Raw genomic sequence first — 23,738 nt, 5'->3', positions numbered from 1 at the left:
TAATGAATAATAGTACTGTCCTTACTTTAGTACCAGACCATATATTAATGTTACATGTTTTCTGTAGTCACTTAAAGAAACTATCCAACCTACAGTAAGTCTAGGCAGCTATGTGTCCAACATGAGTTCTAGTAGTTATGGATCCAACCTAGGTCCCGGCAGCTAGGAGTCCAGCCCCAGTCCCAGCAGCTATGGGTCCAGCCCAAGTCCCAGCAGCTATGGGTCCAACCCAAGTCCCAGCAGCTATGGGTCCAACCCAAGTCCCAGCAGCTATGGGTCCAACCCAAGTCCCAGCAGCTATGGGTCCAACCCAAGTCCCAGCAGCTATGGGTCCAACCCAAGTCCCAGCAGCTATGGGTCCAACCCAAGTCCCAGCAGCTATGGGTCCAACCCAAGTCCCAGCAGCTATGGGTCCAACCCAAGTCCCAGCAGCTATGGGTCCAACCCAAGTCCCAGCAGCTATGGGTCCAACCCAAGTCCCAGCAGCTATGGGTCCAACCCAAGTCCCAGCAGCTATGGGTCCACCTCCAATCTATTGAATATAATACGATAATTGTATGGCTATTGTATAGTGTTAACTCAATTTGTGCTAGACATCACAAGGCTTTCAATATGGTGACTAGTGTTTACCTAATTTTAAATCTGGTGTTGTTTGGGTCCCACACTAAGTTTTCCCCAGTAGGGAGGGGGGATCAAGTGAGATCCTTGCCCTCCGTAATGGGATTTGGCTTGGGTGGCCTAGTACCAACTAAGATGTATGTCTGTTTCCCCAATTGGAGAAGACACTATACCGTTGGTGGTGCTCCCTTGAGTCCGAACAAACAGTTTAGACAAAATGGGGAAGAAAAAGGGGACTCTTTTCCCCCAAGAAAAGAGTCCCCTTTTTCTTCCCCATTTTGTCTAAACTAATTTTAAATCTGTTGGCAGTGTATAGCAGGGTTTCCAGTCTGGTGGCAGTGAATGACAGGGTTTCCAGTCTGGTGGCAGTGTGTGACAGGGTTTCCAGTCTGGTGGCAGTGTGTGACAGGGTTTCCAGTCTGGTGGCAGTGTATAGCAGGGTTTCCAGTCTGGTGGCAGTGTATAGCAGGGTTTCCAGTCTGGTGGCAGTGTATAGCAGGGTTTCCAGTCTGGTGGCAGTGTATAGCAGGGTTTCCAGTCTGGTGGCAGTGTATGACAGGGTTTCCAGTCCGGTGGCAGTGTATGACAGGGTTTCCAGTCCGGTGGCAGTATATGGCAGGGTTTCCAGTCTGGTGGCAGTGTATGGCAGGGTTTCCAGTCTTGTGGCAATGTATGGCAGGGTTTCCAGTCTGGTGGCAGTGTATGGCAGGGTTTCCAGTCTGGTGGCAGTGTATGGCAGGGTTTCCAGTCTTGTGGCAATGTATGGCAGGGTTTCCAGTCTGGTGGCAGTGTATGGCAGGGTTTCCAGTCTGGTGGCAGTGTATGGCAGGGTTTCCAGTCTTGTGGCAATGTATGGCAGGGTTTCCATTCTGGTGGCAGTGTATGGCAGGGTTTCCAGTCTGGTGGCAGTGTATGGCAGGGTTTCCAGTCTGGTGGCAGTGTATGGCAGGGTTTCCAGTCTTGTGGCAATGTATGGCAGGGTTTGCAGTCTGGTGGCAGTGTATGACAGGGTTTCCAGCCTGGTGGCAGTGTATGGCAGGGTTTCCAGTCTTGTGGCAATGTATGGCAGGGTTTGTAGTCTGATGGCAGAGTATGGCAGGGTTACCAGTCTGGTGGCAGTGTATGGCATAGTTTCCAGTCTTGTGGCAGTGTATGGCAGGTGTTCCCATCTGGTAGCAGTGTATGGCATGGTGTGTGTGTGGGGGGGGTGGCAGGTAGGCATGGCAATCGCAGATCATATGAGCCACCATAATTATTCATTACAGACCACAGACCTTGCTGGGATCGGATACGATACATCGTATGCAAAAGGACCACATATGGGGCGAAATGTAATAGGGTGTTCAATTTTAGACACCTCAAAAATCTCACCCTATTACATCTCACCCATGATGTATCACATGCGATTCAGCGTCCCAGGAGCTGCCCGGTGAGTTGGCGGGGTATTGCATGTGAGGTACCACATGTGATACCTCCCCCTAGTGGATGGGGGTCTTTAACCAACAGTATGGCTTTTACTCTTTGATAAATATACCTTTTAAAGCTGCAATTTTATCTAAGTGTTGCGTTTTCTTCAGCTCCCATCACTATACAAGGGAAGCCACTAGGGGAACAGAGCTTGTGTATTCTGAGCAAGTCATATATACTGTAGTTCCAGGTTTGCCTTGATTCACACTTTGTTGAACAAACAATTTGTTCTGTAATTAGCCTCGAGCTGGGGAGCTTATTAAACCCGGAGATCTCCTGGGATCTGGGGCTTAAGGTCAAGGAGAAAGTGCAAATTACCATTGCTGCGGAGGATGAAATGCTACTGCATGCGGGAAATGTACATGTATGAAGTGGAAGAGTCAATAGTAGTCTGTTATTTAAGCAAACACAAGCTGTGACTGACAGCAGCCTGCTATTACTTGTAACCTTTAGTGTGGTGAGACCCCGGGCACCTGCTGAATTCCAGGCATCAGCAGCAGCAGCTGGAATATAACCGCGAATAAAAATACACACACAAAAAAACTGATAACATTGTATATTAAACAAAATAATACTGGGCAGTCCTCAGGGACCCGCAAATTGTTGTTTAAAAATGTTTCAGCTGAAAATAATCTCCGACTGTACCAAACTCCCAACGTCAATTCTAAGTGCAAACTGTATACAAGTAAAGGAATTGTTGGTGCAGTATATTCAGAATTAAATGCATTTATCTTCAATTGTCATAACAGCACTATTTTGTTTTTAAAACATTTATTCAATTACTTGCATTAACAATACAATTTATTTTATTTATTAACAGTCTTATACCGCTTTCAGACCGCAAATGTAGGGTTGCGCCGGGACTTTGAAACGGTTCAGTCCCGGCCGGTGCGATATTATAATATTGCCAGTTCGCTGGCGTCCTGCAGGGACGGGGAAGAGCGACGAAGCATCATAAGGGGCAGGGGAGAAGGCAGCTCTTAGAGCTGGCACTGCTCCAAGTGCTGCCTCCTCCATTGGTGTGAACGGGAAACGGGTCGCTCGACCCAATTAACCCATTCACACTGCAAACCAACACGGCAATGAACCGGTTAGAAACCTTCTTTTTTACAGGTTTGTATTGCTTTGTTGCTACCGGTTTGATGTAACCGGTAACCACATTCACATCGCACCAATTACCGGGTTGAATCGGCAAGAAACCGACCTGAACCCGGTAATTAGGTGCGATGTGAAAGGGGTATATTATATAGTGCAGCAAATTCTGTTGCGCTTTATAATTGGAAACCGTGATAAAACAAACTGGGTAGTTACAGGGGTATGGGTCATTGGGTCGACATACATTAGGTCAACCACTAAAGGTCGCTCAGGCATGTCCAAACTATGGCCCTCCAGCTGTTGTGAAACTACAAGTCCCATCATGCCTTGCCACAGTTTTGCTATTAGGGAAATGCTAAAACTATGGTAAGGCATGCTGGGCCGCAGTTTGGACATGCCTGGCTTAGGTCGACACATGAAATTGGTCAACAGGTCTAAAGTCGACAGGGTAGGAAGGTCGATGCCGGCATTTGGTCGACAATGGGAATATCGACAGTCAGATTTTTTCACATTTTTCTGTCTACGTCAATGTAAGTTGACATGGGCACAGTATCAGTATAACGTGCCCCCTGGCATGGAATATATGTCGACCTTCCATACTGTTGACCTAGCGACCATATCCCTAGTACCCTGCTCGCACGCTTACAATCCACAGCAATATAATGCAAAATGTACTGTAATTGTTAGTATAAGCATTTTGGAGGTGCTGGTGTTCTGGAGCTGATGTTGGAGACACATCCATGGCTTCTAGATCTGCACAGCCTCAGACATGTCATGGTATACAGGTGCAGTCATTTCATTCCACCAGTGTCTGGAGGATTCTGTTTACATACAAACTGTTTTCTAGTGTAAATAACATCAATCTCAAGAAATCTCCTTTATATTTTCTGTGGACCAGTTCATTTGCTATTTGGGTTATCAGACTTAAGGTAACTTAAATATACTACAGATATAGGGCCAGATGCACTAAGCTACAAAACTGATAAAATGTAAAGTGATAAACAACCAGCCAATCAGCTCCTACCTCTCATTTTTCAAACACAGTCTGTGACATGGCAGGTAGGAGCTGATTGGCTGGCTGTTTATCACTCTCCATTTTATCACTTTTGAAGCTTAGTGCACTGGCCCATATTCTGTAGCTCCTGATTGGAGAAGACAAATCCTATATAATAAAAGGCTAATTACACTGCTCCTATTGGCCAATTCAGACCTGATCGCTGTTGAGCGAATCAGCAGCGGCTAGGGAACAGGTAGACACCACCTGCTATAGTGAAATCCTGCCCTGCAAATGGGTGTGTTTGGCTAGCGATGAATTTGCAGTGTCCAAATCTCATCACAAGCCACTTACCATTGAATGATTTTTCCACTGGGCACCAGTCATCGCACGCTAGGAGTAGCCAGGGACTTACTTGTCGGCAGCGATGAATACAGGCACATCCGGCCTGGAGCTGACATCACACACCCTCTTCTAAAGCACTTGGGCATATCTGTGGTTTTTTCTATTACTTCAATAAACGTCCGGATACCATCCCCAGTCGCCAGCTTCCTGTCAATCACCTTGCAAACGGCTAGCGAAGGAAAAAAGTAGCAATATTTCTTTGCATCGCACACGTACATTGGCAGTTCATTGATAATGGCCGTTGTGTGATTTCAGGTCTGAATCAGCCCTTTATCTCTATGGGGGAATTCAAGTGTTGTGAGGTGGCGGCCACCAGATGGTGTCTAACTGAGCCATTCAAGTGTTGTGAGGTGGCGGCCACCAGATGGTGTCTAACTGAGCAATTCAAGTGTTGTGAGGTGGCGGCCACCAGATGGTGTCTAACTGAGCCATTCAAGTGTTGTGAGGTGGCGGCCACCAGGTGGTGTCTAACTGAGCCATTCAAGTGTTGTGAGGTGGCGGCCACCAGATGGTGTCTAACTGAGCCATTCAAGTGTTGTGAGGTGGCGGCCACCAGATGGTGTCTAACTGAGCCATTCAAGTGTTGTGAGGTGGCGGCCACCAGGTGGTGTCTTACTGAGCCATTCAAGTGTTGGTAGGTGGCGGCCACCAGATGGTGTCTAACTGAGCCATTCAAGTGTTGTGAGGTGGCGGCCACCAGATGGTGTCTAACTGAGCCATTCAAGTGTTGTGAGGTGGCGGCCTCCAGATGGTGTCTAACTGAGCCATTCAAGTGTTGTGAGGTGGCGGCCACTAGATGGTGTCTAACTGAGCCATTCAAGTGTTGTGAGGTGGCGGCCACCAGATGGTGTCTAACTGAGCCATTCAAGTGTTGTGAGGTGGCGGCCACCAGATGGTGTCTAACTGAGCCATTCAAGTGTTGTGAGGTGGCGGCCACCAGATGGTGTCTAACTGAGCCATTCAAGTGTTGTGAGGTGGCAGCCTCCAGATGGTGTCTAACTGAGCTATTCAAGTGTTGTGAGGTGGCGGCCACCAGATGGTGTCTAACTGAGAAATTCAAGTGTTGCTCCATTCAAATGCACACAGCCAACGTGCTGACGTTATTCTTATATTGTTCGGTCATTTTGACGGGCTGGTAACTAGTCTCTCAATAACTGGCTGGAAGTAAAGGGTTAACATGTGTTTGAATATGTTTATGCATCTATGCAGACAAGAAAGTTAATATACTTTATACATTTATAGGTATAAAGTCATGGCCAAAAATCTAATAAAATATCACAAATCTATCTACCATTTCTGGAAGGGGAAATAAGAAGGGTCCGGGATCATCAGCACAGTGGGATATGCCACCGTTCCAAACACTAAGTAGACTCCAATCTGTCACAGTCTACTGTTTTACCTATAATCCCAGTGACAAATGTAAATGGACTACGCAGGACTTGGCCCCATGCCGTTAGGGCTTTGGGACAGTGGAGCTGACTTGGCAGCCACAGCAGCAGCTGTCCATTTCTGCACTTAATCTAGACAATTTGTTCCCTCTGAATGTGTTTGGCGCATGCTGCCCACTTCCTGTCTGCAGCCAGTCCCTTGTATTGTAGGGTATTTAAACCTGGCAGGCATTTGCACAAACTTCATTCAACCTTGATCCAGCATTTCTCTGTATTCTGATTCCTTGTGTATGGCCATGGTTATCCCTGAAAACTCCTGGGTACATGTGATTTGAGGACCCCGGGTTACAATGTTGTGGGGGCCCTCTAACATTACAAATATTGCTGCCACATGTACCCACTTATAATCTAGCTCTGCCTCCATGCAGGGCCCCTTAAAATGTCTTTCATGCATCCTGGGTATATGTTTCTAGGGATGGCCATCGACCATCGATGATTTGAAATCATGGCTCATGGCCGATGTCGAATACTTTTGCCATTGATGGGAGAGAACCAGATGGTTTCCCTCCATCGATGGAACACCAAAACAATGTTTTTTTTTTTCAACGTGCCGGGACACGGAGCATAGCTCCACCCCTTGACACCCGCAAAGCCCCGCCCCCGTGTTTTGATTGGCCCACAGGCCAATCAATCAAACACAATGGCTGACCATCGATATATAAAAATATCGATGGTCAACCATTGCATGGTTTAGCACTTTCGATGGCAATTGCAACAATGGCCATCCCTATATGTTTCTATAGAACTAAAAGTTCAGTGCCAGAGGCAGGCAGGTAATGAGGATGTAGAGCTGTCGCTAGCCAGGCTCCGGTGAGACTCACCATGAGACTTGCACTGGTAGAGGAGCCGTAAACTTGGTCTCCCACACAGACACACACACACCAGCCACATGTGGGAGAAGAGCTGCCACCAAAGAGATACCAAACAAAACTCAAGTTCAAGCTTTCTCTGTTTCCAGTAAGTACCTGACAAGGTCATTGTATTGATTAATTAGAATAGAAAGTTTATCATTAATCGCAGTACGGAGTAGAGTAGAGGAGAGTATCCTTGTTTATTGCTCATTCTTCTTGAGAATGAGCTGTCACATGCCCTTATGTTGGGCCCGTTACTAGGCCTGATGGTGTCTTTATACCCATCAGAGTCTGTACAGTGCTGCCCCGCAGCACCAAATTTTAACGTAAATCAGTCAGTCATGTGATCGGGTGGACAAATCACCATCCAAGGTGCCCAGTCATGTGATCGGGTGGACAAATCACCATCCAAGGTGCCCTATTTGATTCAGTAGATGATAACAAAGAATTGCCAGTGCAACAACTTATCCCGAGGCTGCAAAAAAAATAAGAAAAATATAATGAGAATACTAATTGTGGGGCCTCAGGAGAGGCATTACCCATACCTCCTAACTGTCCCCATTCTCGTCACACCGTCCCATTTTTATTGTTGTTCGGTCTCGCCCGGGGCCAGCTGTGTCCCGTGGAGGGGGGGGGGGGGGGGGCAGTTGAGAGTCTCCTCTGCTACCTGCTGCTCTGGGGAAAAGATGCAGTGCACATGCACACATTGTCTATTCACTGCAGAAAGGGGATGGGGGCATGGCCAGCAGCTCTCACAGCTTGGCCATGTCCCCAACAGCGGCAAAAAAATAGGGGGCATGGCCTTGTAGGAGTGCCGTGTGCATAGGCCCCGCCTCCGACTGAAATTACATGCATAATTTGGGGTGCGAGTCAGAGGTGAGTGCCCGTGTCCCCCCTCCTCTGCCACCAATATTGGGAAGTATACATTACTGGGTGTGGCCAGTGGCACAGAGAGAGAGAGGAAGGTGGTACTAATAACCTGTGTCTAGATCTGATAAAGGGCCCCATCACCAGCAGAAGATCTTCTAAACCCAGCACATGCTGCTGTGTGCTGAGCTGCCTGTTGGCCGGGCCGGTGCTTTAAAGTACAATTTGTTTCTATATTTTATTCTAAGAGTGCATGGCCACACCTCCAACAATTAGAACATGCCCCTGAGAAGTACCTGGGCCTTGCCAGGCTCTCTACTGCCTTGGGTGTGGTGGTGTGACCGCACTGCTTGCTGCCAGCATCAGGGAACACCATCACTGTGCTGTTTCTAAATTTCATTGGGCAGGGGTGATAGTCCTTGCCCTTAGAGTCACCAGTGATCTCAGAATTTCTTGTGATATGATCTACATGCACTCCAAATACCCTGCGCATGAACACCTCATTAATACTTAGTTATACTGTACCACTTCAACTCCAAGCAGAGATGTGACTGACTTGCGGCTGCAGAACATGCGCCGTTCTGTAACACTCATGATCCATGCACAAAGTGGATTCTTTTCCCTCTGTTTTACCTGTTTAAACATCAAGATTTAAAAAACTCAGAAACCGAAAAGATGCTTTACCAGGTTCTACAACTTCCTTTGATTTCTTCATACAGTATGCAGAACAATGTGTCACCCGCGTCTGAGACATCGTCAGTCATTAGAAACTGCAGGTCTAGGACTGATGTAAATTAGTATGTATTATTCTTATATCATTTTCTGATTTATTAATAGATGGCTGCTATGTGATGCTTTCATATAAATGGGCCTCATAAAGGAGATAGTGGGGCTGGTGAAATCGCAGGAGCCATTTCTGCCAGAATATAACTTTTCAGAGCCCTCCCTACAGACGTCAATGGGGCCGATTCAGACCCCTTTGTTCTGGTCCGAATTTGGCCCCCTTCCCCAATGTTTGGGGTCTGCGCATGTGTATATGCAAACCTGGGGGGCAGCAGCCCAGTGTTTTATGCGCATCGACATAAAAACACTGGACGTTCAGGCATGCCGCGGCCTGCGTGGGGCGGATGGCTGACGTCACATGACATCGGTGCCTGACTGCTCTTCAGCCATCTTGGTCCAGGATAAAAGTAAGAATAGACTTACTTGTATCCATGAATGGACATCGAATGATTTTTCGTCTGGGCTGCTGCATTCGAGGGAATGTGTTATCGTACACATCCCTTCACATGCTAGCGTGGGAATTCGGGTGGTGGGGTGCTTACCTGTTCGCTAGGGTGCGAGTATATGCAGCCTAGTGAACAGGTCTGAATCAGGCCCAATGTGTGGCTTCTTAAAAGACCCCGTTGGCCTCTAGGTTTTACAAACTACTAGACAATGAATTCTAGATGACTCTGTATTTTTGCCCATCCCAGGAGGCGTGCACTTGTAACAAAGTACTGTACAGCATACCACTGATGCATGTGTATTGCTCGAGAGGTGTATTTATATGAGAGGTGGATTTCCCATGAGACAGTACAAGTGGCCACCTAATGTCTGATTGTCTGATGGTCCCAAGGGGCCCTACCTGCTGCCAGGCTTTTCTTTTTTTTTTCTGAGTAAATTGTAGGGAGAATAATGAGTTCTCCCTATACCAGTGTCTGCGGTCATGCAGTATTACCGATTTTTCATGTTGCACCATTGTGGCCACGCCCCTGCTAGACAATGCCGAAGTTACCAGCGTGTGGGGTAAAGTTCTCAACCCTTTAAATGTCAAGGGAATTTCCCAAAAGAAGTGTGAAAATTGCCCAGCAAGGGGTTTTTATTAACCCTTTGAATGCCAATGTCACGGTGAGAGATCATCAACATATCCGTTAAAAATGCCAGCGCCTCTCACAGCGACTGTTCTTTCTTTGGGTGCAATATTTAACTATGCTTCAATTAACCCCTTTAATGGTGGGTTTTGCTGGGGCAGGACAAACCTACCAGGGCAGGTTTGTCCTGCCCCAGCAAAACCCACCACAGAACGTAGGAAGGCCCCTCCCCCTCACCTCCGCTCCAGCATTTGTACGCCGGAGCTCCCCTGCCGCCACTGCCCGAGCCGTCAGTCAAAGTCAGCATTGACCATAGGCGGCAGGCTCTGGGATGTTTGCGGCGGCTCGGGAGGACTCGGGCGCCTGAACTCCTGAGTGCTCCCGAGTCCACCCCGAGCCGCTCCAAACATCCCCGAGCCTGCCGCCTATGGTCAATGCTGTAAATGGCGGCTGGGGAAGAGGCAGGGGAGCTCCAGCGTACGATCGCTGGAGCGGAGTTGATGGGGAGGGGGGCAACAGGAGGGGGGGTGACTCTAGAGGTGGTGCGCCAGTGGTGCTCCGCTGAAGGCACCACTGGCGCTCACCTACTGCATAGTGGTTTGCCTGGAAAATTTTCCGGGGCAGCCCGCAACGCAGCTGAGCCCGGAAAATTTCCGGGCATATCACTCAAGTGGTTAATGGACTTGGCTGCATTTGTGAAGATTGGATGAGGGGCGCCACTTGTGTTTTCCCAATTGGATAGTTGATAAATAAACAATATTCCCTTAGTAAAGGGTGTCAGCCAGTCTTTAAGAAAAGGAGCAGTGGTAAATTGCTCATAAAAAAATGTAAACAATGGATAAAGGTAGCGGCGACTAATTGTTTATAAATAATGATCTGGAATTAAAAAATATATTTAGAAATGTTCTTTTAAAAATATGAAAGATTTATTTCAAAAGAATATATAAAAAATACTTCTATAATAAAACAAAAATGGACAATAAATATACAAATAGAATGAGGTAAAATTGCTTAACTTAAGGATGTAGTTGGAGGCTAGAATCATCCAACGCGTTTCGTCCTGTCAGACTTCATCATGAAGTCTGACAGGACGAAACGCGTTGGTTGATTCTAGCCTCCAACTACATCCTTAAGCTAAGCAATTTTACCTCATTCTATTTGTATATTTATTGTCCATTTTTGTTTTATTATAGAAGTATTTTTTATATATTCTTTTGAAATAAATCTTTCATATTTTTAAAAGAACATTTCTAAATATATTTTTTAATTCCAGATCATTATTTATAAACAATTAGTCGCCGCTACCTTTATCCATTGGCTGTATTTGTATTTATTTATACTAAAAGAACAATCTCTGTGAGAGATGCCGGCATTTTTAGTGGATATTTTGAGTATCTCTAACAGCAACGTTGGCACTCAAAGTGTTAAGGTGACTGCCAGGTGGCTGTGCCAATGTAACTTACTGAAGCAATCATTACTTTCTGTACATTGGACTATAGTGCCAGCTGGTTAGCCTAAAGCCTCTTTCATATGCCATGGGCAATATGATTGGGCAATATAATTGGCGAGTACCTGAGCACCCATACACGTGTGTTTAGCAGTGTTACAAGGGGAACTACATGTGTATTAGCCTAGGGCACCTGGAACCTTTAATCAGGCCCTGTTCAACTTTCAACCTACTGTATATTCTCTCCAATGTATAGCAGGTATAAGTTTGACAGAAGCCAGTTACTTTACTGCTATGTCTTGATACTGTGCCAGGTAACCAATGAAACACATGCACATATGCTCCAATATCAGCTAGCCATTTCTGTTCATATGGCAGACTCCGTGATCAGTTTTATTTTAAATGTATCCTCAACCGCAAAATGACAAATATGGTAGCCTGCTCATCACTGTCATTGGGAAAAGCTCTCATCATAATGTCCTTTATCCTTCATCATTCACATATCTCCCAATTAGGGTAGGGGAAGCCTACTCCAGTCCTCCATAGCTACCAACAGTTAACGTTCTTCAGGTGTCCTCACAGAATCAAGTAATCAGCTGCACCTGGGGATCTTTTAAAATGTGTCAGTTTGTAATGAATGCACCTGAGCACCAGCTAAATGGTATGAAAAACACATGTCGATCTTTGTCTACCCTTTTTCGTGGCGGCTTTTGGCCATGTCAAATCGATCAGTAGTAGTCAACCTTTTGACTGTAGATCTAATAAACCATAACCTGGAAAATCCCAGGTACCATGTGGTGGTAGCTGGATGTATTTCGCTGTAGGATTGAGAAGACTAGAGTGTTGTATCTAGTCCCTACTAGTAGCAGAATGCTCTGGACTAGTTTCTGTTCTGGACCCCATCTTGCTTCATCTGGGTCAGTCTGGTGTAGAGTGTCCTCCAGCTCTGGAGGTGTATGAATAAAGCATAACATCGGAGGTGTGTATCATCTGTTCCTGCTGACACTGTGTAGGCCAATGACATCTCTTTGTTTTTCTTAATACAGTAATGACGTCTGATGCCCTGCACCCCTGTGTTCTTACATCATGTACAGGTGAGAGGCACTTGTGGAGATACAGTATCACCTAGTGTCATGTGTCTGTTGTAGCAATCATCAAAACAAAGACCCGTGTGACACTAATTGATCTGGTTTATCTGTGTCCATTGTCATGACTTCATTTAATGCACAAATAGATGTAGTACAGTAGTTGTATGCCACCATAGACTGCTTGTGTGAAGGCTCAGTAATGATTATTGCTATAGGAGAAGAGATCCGCATATTGCTGTAAGAGACTCATAGGGCGGTATTCAATGAGCCTGATTCGCCATGTTTTTATGGCGAATTTGTGCTGTTTGGCGAATTTTTTACTAAAACGGTGAATCACCCTATTCAATGACCACATGGCGAATACATTTGAAGGTTTTTTTCGCCATGATTCACCGAGTAGCAATCGCTATTTTTTTATGGAGAAGGGGAATGTGAACTTTTAAAATAAAGTGTTTTGTTTTTTACATTTGGTGTAAAAAAAATCAGGAATTTTATTCTGAGGAGGGGCATGCTATTTTTGTTCATGTGCTGTAAGCACATGAATATATATTTAATTTAAAAAAAAAAATATATATATATATTTTTTTTTTACACAGCAGCCAGCAGGGGGCGCCGGAGCCGAGCCGCTCATTACATATTCATATATTCACTGCACCCGATCGTTATGATCGGGTGTAGTGAATATAGCGGTCCCCTGCTGGCACCCCCGGGGGGCAGCCTGTGCTGCCTGGCACCCGGGGAGCCCACCTCCCCCCCACAAACGTTTTGGGGCAGGCAGAGAGACTTCCATCTCTCTGCCTGCCACCGTCCTCAGGCTCCCTGCGGCGTTCGCCGCAGGAGCTCATATTCGCCGGTCAGGGGCAGCGAGCCCCTGACTTGTTGAATACCGGAGCCGGCGAGGCTCTGCAACGTGGCGAATGTGCAGCGAATCCTAAAAAGGATTCGCTGCACCTCGCAGGTATTCTCATTGAATACCGCCCAATGAGTGTATGCAAGTTATTGTGGTCATTTCTTTTGGATCTTAAAATTGTACTTATGGAAAATGGAGAGACAGGTTTAGGTTCAGGACCCAGGACTGTGAAGATAGGCAGAGGCTTGTTGCAGAGAAATAGAACAGGTCATTCTCTGAATGGGAAGGTTTCTTTTTGGTTAAGGTGTATATATATATATATATATATATATATATATATATATATGTACTTGCTAAGCCTGCTCGAAGCAAAAGCTTTGAAAGCTAGTCTGCTACCTTGTGATTGCCTCTGTGTTTCTGTGGTGTAGTTTCACTCGCTGCCAGCAGATGCCAGTGTTTCAGTTACACACAGACACATATGGGAGTCTTGCAACCAACTACTTGCTTGAATAAGACTCTGAGGGCCGCCTGCCTCCTACCTGGGGAGAATGCACATTATAAATAAATAATACATATGGGAAACTGGCAGTTCAGACAGGGGCATCCAATTTAGCAGAATCCCCACAGGGGCTGGGTAAGTATAAATACCCTCTACTCCTACACCCCTAACCCTCTCTACCTGATGCCTATTACACACACACACACACACACACACACACACACACACACCTACTCCCAGCTACACCTACATACCTCAGAATTACAGACCCAGGTTCTTTGGTATAAAGGCAAGTTTTCTTGAAGGGTTTACTATTGCTTATCATTTTGTAATGAACTGAAGTAAAAACCAATGACCTGTTTATAAATATTCTAGAAAATCCTTCAGGCTATCATGGCGGGTTCCTCATTACCTTGACCGTTTAACGCGTTCCCTGCCAGGCATGTTAGTGGAAAAAGTGTGAAGTGTGGATAGGCCAAACTTTAGGACAGAAGCTTGTCATAGATTTAATAAGCTCCTCATTGTAGGAAGGATCTCGCCAGTGGTACCCCCACAACCTAAGCACCTTAGGCTGCAGTCTGATCAGCCCATTGGCTAATCAGTTACTGCCCCTAAAGAGGTTTTGTAACTCCTCAATATCATAATTTAAATAATTAGAAACATCTTTAATATGACTACACCTGTTAATCAATCAAACTAGGAGATCCAGTTAACATGCACTGTAAGGTCTATAAGGGTTGGAGTTGGAAACACTGAAATCGACTTCCATCACACATAGAAGATAAGGAAGTTATTCAAAGCTACTTTGAGATTTGAAGGATATTTTATCATCTTAATATTAAAAAGAATGAACCTTTTTTTCTGCCATTTACTTCCATATTTCTTCTTTGGAATTCATCTAGAGGTGCTGTTAGCTGACTAGGAACTACATATTTTACAGGTATTGGTACAAATGTTACAAAACACTGATTAGTACAACATACGATATAAGTAAAGTCCAAAGTAAGTCCTAAATAAATGGTGGTAATAATAGCACCAAACCAAATCTAAAGAGAAAAAAAAATAGAACACAAGGGCTCCTGCTAGTGCTATCATGTATAAAAATAACGTCAAAAGTGCAATAACGTCCAATTAAGTGAACCCGTAGCAATATAAAAGAATGATAAAGCTATCCAAAATCTCAGAATCACTCCTCCTTAGACGTTTGTCCATAAAACAGTTTTTTTTAATAGAGCTCATAAGAATATAAACAAAATTTAGCTGACATACTCTAGTATGGTTCTATTTAGGTAAAAACAGTTACCAAACAGTGTGTGTGTGTGTGTGTGTGTGTGTGTGTGTGTATATATATATATATATATATATATATATATATATATATATATATATATATATATATCACTAATCATCTAAATTATATAATGTTTGTTCTCAGTATGCTTCCAGATGGGTTTTCTTTCACATTTTGTGTAGTCAAAATATTTCTAGTCTGAGTTCACTTGTAACCTCAGGTGTTACGATATACAGTCAATCAGATGGTGTTATTTATCCTGCCAGACAGGTGGATTTTCCCTACGGGCTGCAGACCCCCCCATCCCCAGCTCAGTGTCAGTGAGCCAGCAGCAGTCTGTGAGACTACACTTGCTTCACTTTGACTGGCAGTGGCTTCCTATTGGAAGTCCCACCTTTCAGTCTCAGACACTGATGCAGTGCCATTGGGAGTTCTTTCCTCACTCTCAATAAGTAGAGAGCAGGATCCCTGTAGGAAGCCACCTCCTGCTTTATCATGCAGCCCAGTCGAGCTTCTATGGGCTGCAATAACTGCAGTCCATAGAAGCCGGGGGCGGGGGCACATGCGCTGTCGCACCACGGTGACTGCATCGGTCCCGTGAAAGTTGCCAGAGCAACTGTGCATGTGCTGGGACTCAGGGCAGGTGGCTGTTTCCTCTTCAGGCTGGGGGGGGGGGGGGGGTAGTGACAGCCCCTCTGCCAAAAGAAAGTAGCACCTGTTGCGGCTGCAGCCAGGTCATGTGCTCCTCTATTGAGTGACACGTCAGAATTGCTGGGCTTGATAGCTTTGGGTCAACTATTTTCCTGTGCTTGGTGCAACAGTAACAATGCAAAAATACATACACTAACATCTTTACAACCTCCAATTGTCAATGACTGCACTTTATAAGAGACAATAACAATAACTTATAACATAGGATACAGTACTTTCAAATATCCTGTGGGGAACGTGTGAAACTTTACAGCTTATCATTTCTACATTTCCACTTATGCCTCTAGACTGTATATCTCTGATACATAAATCCTCGTACCATGTGTCTGTTGGTCAAACATACATGTACATTAAACATTGGTTTGGCGTGCTCACATGTATCTGTCATCTACGCTTCTCCCATTTTCTGGACACCATAACACTAACCAATCTATTTTTTCTTTCCTCTAGTAACCTTGCTGGACTCTATGTCAGCCCTAGGAGACCTGGGATGGGTGGCGTATCCACAAGAAGGGGTTGGTATTTTGAATGTCTTAATTTACTTTACCTAATGCAATGGTCTATAAGGAACAATGGGGCAGCTGTATTAAGCCTTAACAAGAGATAAATACGAGGGTGATAAAGAGAGATAAACGTCCAGCCAATCAGCTCTGACTTTTTCAAACACAGCCTGTAACATGACAGTTAGCAGGTGATTGGCTGGACGCTTATCTCCCTTTATCACCCTTGCATTTATCTCTTGTTAAGGCTTAATACATCTGCCTTAATGATCTGAACAGGGAGTTCTTGCATCTCAATACAAATAACTAGTATTATAATTGGTACTTGTGTACTTTCACGGCTCCCATCGCATGCCATCACATGCCAAATGTAGTGGCATGCGATGGCATGCGATGGGATGCGATTTTTGCAGTTTTTAAACAATCTTTAAAAAACCGCATGCGATTGCATGCGATGCGATCGCATGCGATTTTAAAAAAAATTGCTTAAAAACGGCAAAAATCGCATCCCATCGCATGCCACTACATTTGGCGATTTTTAACAGAAATGCATCCAAATGCATTGAAATTAGTATCAAACATGTTCAATGGCCCCCAAATGTCATTTTTGAGGCTGTACCACCCCCACTATCAACGCGAACCCGAAGCGTGGCGAGCGCAGCGAGCCCGCGCGGGGCGGCGGTACGCGTCCTATGACCTTTTCATACCCCCACTATCCACCTCGGCGTGGAGTTGAGCATTGAAAGCGTGGCGAGTGCAGCGAGCCACCGAGCCCGAAGCGTGGCGATCGCAGCGATCCCCGCGAGGGGACGCGGACACCTGTGAAGCCCGCGAGGGGACGCGTATATCTGTGAAGGTATCCTTGTCCCCTCGCGGGGTTCGCTGCGCTCGCCACGCTTTGGGCTCGGTGGCTCGCTGCGCTCGCCGCACTATTCTATTCTCAACTCCACGCCGACGTGGATAGTGGGGTATGAAAAGGTCATAGGACGCGTACCGCCGCCCCTCGCGGGCTCACTGCGCTCGCCACGCTTCGGGTTCGCATTGATAGTGGGGGTGGTACAGCCTCAAAAATGACATTTGGGGGCCATTGAACATGTTTGATACTAATTTCAATGCATTTGGATGCATTTCTGTTAAAAATCGTATGCGATCGCATGCGATGCAATGTGATTTTTTACTATACGATGGACATCGTGGGAGCCGTGATTGTACACAAGTACCTTATAATTTACCCTGACCATTTAACCTGAAGCTGTTTCAGTATAAAAGGCATCTTGTAGCATTCGCTTCTCGTAAAATATTATAAAATATTTGATTTCTTTTCAATATACCGTAAATGAAAAGTCTGAGAACCCAATCACACTCATTGTGATAAAGCTGTTGCATGAATAATGTGACACATTTAGTGCATTTGTGAGATCAGCTGTAGAAATCCATCATACTTGTGAGTTCTGGTGTCATATATCATATCGACATTCATTATGATGATATATCTGGAAGACAACAGGCAGAATGTCGGCAATGGTATTTTTGGCTAAGATTAACCCGAATTACAACATGATCGTAAATCTTATTGCAGCGTACCCTTAATCTACTGTAGCTGAACCCTTGATTCATGTGTCACCATAATGGCTGTCAACATTCTGAACATGATGGTGTCAACATTCTAAATGTCGACATGTTGACTACATCCAATGAGTTAGTCTCTCTGGGCCTTATTCTAGTTCACTCTTTCTGACAAAATCCTTCTTAGATGGACAAAACCATGTGCACTGCAGGTGGGGCAGGTGTAACTTGTGCAGAGAGAATTAGATTTGGGTGGGGTTTTACTTCAAAGTGAGATCTATATTGCAGTTTATTCTATGTGGAGACTTGGAAAACGTGCACTGTTGGGGATACTTGAGGACCGAGGATGCAAACCTCTAATATACACCAACTATGTAATTAGGACAGGTGGAATGTTGGCATGTTAAGCAGTAGAGGGGGTCATGGAAAACCTGATTTATGTCGCCAAGTGACAGCCGATGGAGCTCAAATTAATGTACTGGGTATTCTCTCAGATGCTGGTACATTATATTGAATCCTCGTTAAACATCCAAAAAAGCTCTACAGACACACACACACACAGTATATATATATTATACACTAATCATCGGCACTCACCTTTCCTAGTTTTGGGGTGTCCTATGGCTTGTGACCACATTGTTTAAATAGAAATTGCAGGGGCTCTACACTCATTATATTAACTAATAATAATAAATAGTGGATATTTAGTTCATGTACTGATCAATGCATCTAAGCCTGCAGCCCCCTTCACGGGACCCCACTTTTCTGCAGGTCCTAACACTATTGTTCAAAATTATTACAATATACATAGCTATCACATTAATGTTTGATTCCAGGCATGCTATCTGGTCTAAAGGTGCGTACACACGGGCTATAATCGCTGGCAATATGGTCGCTGAGCGACCATATTGCCAGCGATTGGAGTGTGCACTGACGATAAATTGCCGGGTGCGCGCTCCCGTTTTTAGCCCAGCTTAATCCCTCTTTGGCTCCCCTGGCAGAGGTTCCCTTTGATAAGCGACCATCTCTGGTTGCTGATGAAAAGAAGACACTGAGCAATATATCGCCCTCCCCCCCCCCCCCCCCCCCCGTGTGTACACAGCTTTAAGCTCACAGCAGACTATGCTTTTATGGTATAGTGGATCTACAGCGTCTAGATCGACAATCACATGGTCAACCACTATTGGTCGAACGGGTCTAGATAGACGCCTAAAGATAGTCATCATGAAAAACATGTGTCGACCTTGTGACTGTCGATCACGTTCCTATCGATCTAACGTTTATGTCTATCTTCCGTTACAGTCCATCTAGACCAGGAATGGGGAACCTTTAGCGCTCCAGCTGTTGAATTACACATCCCATCATGCCCTGCTACAGTTTTCTATTCTGCCATGCTAAAACTGTTGCAGAGGATGCTGGGATGCATAGTTTAGCTACAGCTAGAGGGCCAAAGGTTCCCCATCCCTGATCTAGACGCTGTTGATTATCTTTAGGCATCTAAAACTAGACGCATTCAACCATGAGCCTGGTTTTGGAGATATTGGGGCAGATGTATTAAGCCTGGCGAAGAGATAAGCTGGAGATAAAGTGGAAGGAGATAACGCTCCAGCCAATCAGCTGTGTTTGAAATATGACAGTTGGGAGTTGATTGGCTGGTGCGTTCTCTCCTTCCACTTTATCTCCAGCTTATCTCTTCGCCAGGCTTAATACATATGCCCCATTGAAGCATGTGCATTTATTAATATGTATGACACTTCCCTATTTGTACATATGGACCTATGGAAATTAAATAAACTTTTCACTGATTTTTTTTTTATTATTTGCGAAGATGGTTTCTGTGTTTTCTTATACATGTGCTTGTGTCTATCACTAACAGTGGGAAGAAATCAGCGTAATGGATGAAAGAAACACCCCTATGAGAACTTACCAAGTTTGTAACGTCCTAGAGGTCAACCAAAATAATTGGCTGAGGACCAGCTGGATCCCTAGAGGAGGGGCCCAACGTGTATATATTGAGATCAAGTTTACCCTCCGAGACTGCAACAGTCTACCGGGCGTATCAGGCACATGCAAGGAGACCTTCAACATGTACTACTACGAGTCCAACAACAGCAATCTATGGCACATCCATGAGAACCAGTTCATTAAAATTGACACTATCGCTGCAGATGAGAGTTTCACCCAGGTGGATGTTGGTGATAGAGTCATGAAGCTGAACACAGAAGTGAGAGACATAAGTAACTTGTACAAGAAAGGTTTCTACTTGGCTTTTCAAGATGTCGGAGCATGTATTGCTTTAGTGTCAGTCCGGGTCTTTTACAAAAAGTGTCCGATGACCACTCGTAATTTGGCCGTGTTCCCTGACACTGTCACTGGAGGGGACTCGGCCTTGGTGGAAGTAAAGGGATCGTGTGTCAATAACTCAGTGGAGTTTGATGTGCCCAAAATGTACTGCAGTGCTGATGGAGGATGGCTGGTACCTATCGGTCGCTGTTCCTGCAAGCCAGGCTATGAAGAGAAGAGGAATACATGCCAGCGTAAGTTACATACCCTGTTCCTTTAACCTCTTTTGTGTTTGATACATGAAATCTATATTGTGTATATTTATTATGCAGCTATTTGACAGATATTCCGTTGCAATTATTCCTATATGGGAAATCACACCTGTCTGCTCAGTTTTTAACTATGTTTTCATTATAAGCACATACTAAAGTGACAATTTTAACTGGTCAGACGTGGACAATTGGGGTAGGGGGGTAAATCAATCTGCGTTTTATCTGTCTGGTTTCTAATTGCTGCATAACGCTACATTTTGTCTGCAATTTATCTATCTAAAAATCCAGATTTGACGCTAGGAAATTCAATTTACCAGTGGATGGCAATTAGAGATTGTTAAACTGCTGCCACATATATGCATTGGTCAACATTAACTAGCCATGGCCCATCCCACACTTTCTAAATAAAGTTCATTATCTGTCTCTTTCATAAACCAAATAATATGGTCACTCACCACACACTCGTATTCAGCTTTTGTAGAATGGTAGTTTGTTCAATCATAGTGACATGTAGGGTATACATGACCAAATGGCCATCCGGTGATGTATACCCTGCATCAGGGGTGGCCAAACCAGTCCTTGAGATCTACCAATGGTCCACGTTTTCCAAATCACCTAGCTGGTGCACAGCTGTAGTCATTACTAACTGTCGCATGACCCAGATCACCTAGTTGGTGCACAGCTGTAACCTTTACTAACTGTCACATGACCCAGATCACCTAGCTGGTGCACAGCTGTAGTCATTACTAACTGTCACATGACCCAGATCACCTAGCTGGTGCACAGCTGTAGTCATTACTAACTGTCACATGACCCAGATCACCTAGCTGGTGCACAGCTGTAGTCATTACTAACTGTCACATGACCCAGATCACCTAGCTGGTGCACAGTTGTAGTCATTACTAACTGTCACATTTTCACACCTGCTGCATTCATTCATATTATAGATCCACATGTTGCCTGAAACACGTGAACTTTTGGTAGATCTTGAGGACAGGTTTGGCCAGCCCTGCGCTGCTGTACATATTACTATGATTGAATAAACTGCAATTCTATAAAAGCTGAATACATGTGTGGGTACCAAAATTCTTTCTTTCTGGAGAGGTTGAATGACCATAGTAATTATCTTTTGGACCCGGCACCACTACAAACACAGAATAACTTAGATTGCTGTCTCATCTATTTTACACTAAATCATATATATGCCCCTTTTTAAATTTCTAATAATTATTGTGCTCCTGAATTTAAATACTGTATAATGATCTATGCATCTTTATTTACATTAATATATATATATATATATATATATATATATATATATATATATATATATGTGACACTTTTCTACAAATATTACTGTAGTGCAGCCTCTGGAGCCTCTGGAGGGCCCCGGGCAGATGCCCACAGGGCAGCGGCACTGTGCCACTCCCCACCCCCGCACAACACCTCCCCTACCCGGCAGCCCCGCAGCCAGGCACGCACAATACACAGTGCAGCCTGCAGAGTGCCGAGCCTAGGACACAGAACAGCTCGGCGCTCTGCAGGCTTCCAAGGAGATGCACGCAGAGAGTGGAGGCATGCAGGAAGGTAAGTAATGGTCTCGGGGGGGGGGGGGGGGGGGGGAGTAATGGTACTCTAAGGGGGGGGGGGGGGGGGAAGTAATGGTACTCGGGGGGGCGGACTGAAGTTCAGTCCCGGACCCCAAGATTCGTAGTGGCGGCTCTGCTTCTCTGAGTGGCTGCCAACGTGGTGCCTTCCTATCTGTACATTCAAGAAAACCAGTAAAAAAAAAACTGTGATTTTTGTATAATAGAGCCATTCTCGGAAGTGTACCCAGGGAGATATCGTTATCTTAGAAAGCACAGAAATCAGTAAATAATTGGATAAAATGAAGCCTAAAGTTAACATAAAAAGAGGGTGTAATTGATACCTGCCAGGAAAAGCACTTGGAACAATTGATTTATTTGAGCTCTATTCTCATATCCATTACTTGAGATTATAATGTACAAAGAATGGAGGCCAGGAATCCACACTGGAGCAACAGTTCAAGACGTACTCAAAGAAGGGCGCGGGTCGGACTTATTGAGTCGGGAATAAGGTTGATTTAAGAATTTAATTGGCTTAATGCCCGTTGGTACGAACCTTTTACTTGAACATGGATTTTCTTTGGTTGGAAGAGAAAAGGGGTGTTTGTTGCAGGATATTGCAAAGTTCTAGAACAGAATTTATTAACCTCAAAAGTCTTCAGGGTCCTTCATGGTGATCATTAGGAAGAGGGTTGAATGAGTGCACCTTATTTACTATAGCATAATCTGTCCCATTCATCATCTTGGTGTGTTTGTGTTCCTTTCCTTTTGTTTTCCTTCTCCCTGATCTCCACTGGGGCATTTCTCTTATCTTTCTTGGTCTTCATTGCTCTCCTTTCCCCACTTCTTCTCCTGCTTGTGCTCTCTCTCTCTTTCCCCTTCCACCTCTCCCATGTATCGCGGTCATGGCCTGGGATGGAATGAGAGCCCACGCTAGAATGTCCGACTTATTTCCGTAACTCGACCAATGTAATGTATGAATCTTTTACGCTCCGTTTGCAAATCCAACTTCTGCTGGTATTTACACCAGGAAGGGTCCAATTTATGCAAATCAACTGGAATGCTACATATATAGGGGGGTGTTCAATCCTGGATGCTATTTCCGCCTGAGTAAATAGTTTGCATCCCCTATTCAATGATGCCATTTCCAACAGCATTGAAGCAGATTTCGACAAAACAGATCCGACTTTAAAACAAGTTGGATCTCGTTTGTCGGAAATGGCCGCAGACTGTCGTATTCACTGACGTTTTTCGACAATTCGTGGCCGTTGTCCCAAACACTCCACTTTCCAAAACATTAAATTCTGACTGTCGAGTTACAGTCGAGTTGAGTTAGAACGGCCCAGGATTCCGACTGTCGGGACGTATCCGACAGTCAGAATCCCGTATTGAATACCCCCATAGTAAATAGTTGCAGGTCAGGAAGTATTGGGATGCGAGTTAACAAGTCTCACAAAAAACAGCTGGGGCCAAATGTAATAAGGTGTGAGATTCAGAAAATGAGAGATTTTGGTAGAGTTTATCAATTTTTTTTAAAGTGGCAATCATTTGAGCACATTTGTAACAAATAAACATTTTAAAAATTATTACTAACCTTAAAAATGCTAAATATACTTTGATTTGTCAAAATAGCTCAGGTATTGTGTATGTATTGTTTCCATTCTTTTTTTTACCATTAAGTGCATGTTGTGCACATCAGGATGCTATCTAGATAAAAGTAGCTTTTGCTGATTAAATTTATATATATCATGCCTACTTCCTGTATGTAATAATGACTGTATATGCATAAAACATTTTCTTATACAGTATTTACAGTTACCATTATTTGTTTTGCAGATTAAACTAACAAGAAATATACCGATTGTATATCAGGCGCAAATTATAAAATGAGACTAAATTAGATAAACAATATATAATGTTAAATGTACCACAGCATTAATAGGTTACGGTGCTGCTCCCAACAATTAAACCAACACAACCAAAATTCAACTAAAAAGAGAGCGCAGTTAATATATCAATGTTTTTAATATAAAGAAACACTTTAAAA

The 23,738-nt window shown here is 44.4% G+C and overlaps 1 protein-coding gene across 2 annotated transcripts in view; it reads left to right on the top strand.

Annotated features, from left to right (window-relative positions):
- Window positions 1-23,738, top strand: part of LOC146064665 (ephrin type-A receptor 3-like) — a 206,167-nt gene that overhangs the window by 23,277 nt on the left and 159,152 nt on the right. The window contains exons 2-4 of one of the 2 annotated variants that reach the window (XM_083178436.1): window positions 12,092-12,139; window positions 15,935-15,999; window positions 19,427-20,087. In XM_083178436.1, coding sequence (XP_083034562.1) covers window positions 12,092-12,139; window positions 15,935-15,999; window positions 19,427-20,087 — 774 coding nt within the window. The remainder of the gene's footprint in view (window positions 1-12,091; window positions 12,140-15,934; window positions 16,000-19,426; window positions 20,088-23,738) is intronic. The other variant, XM_083178437.1, reaches the window with a different exon arrangement.

This window comes from Crinia signifera, chromosome 3 (genome assembly GCF_055691185.1).
Source record: "Crinia signifera chromosome 3, ASM5569118v1, whole genome shotgun sequence".
In the NCBI taxonomy this organism is placed as follows: domain Eukaryota; kingdom Metazoa; phylum Chordata; class Amphibia; order Anura; family Myobatrachidae; genus Crinia; species Crinia signifera.
This window is presented reverse-complemented; position numbering and strand designations above follow the sequence as displayed.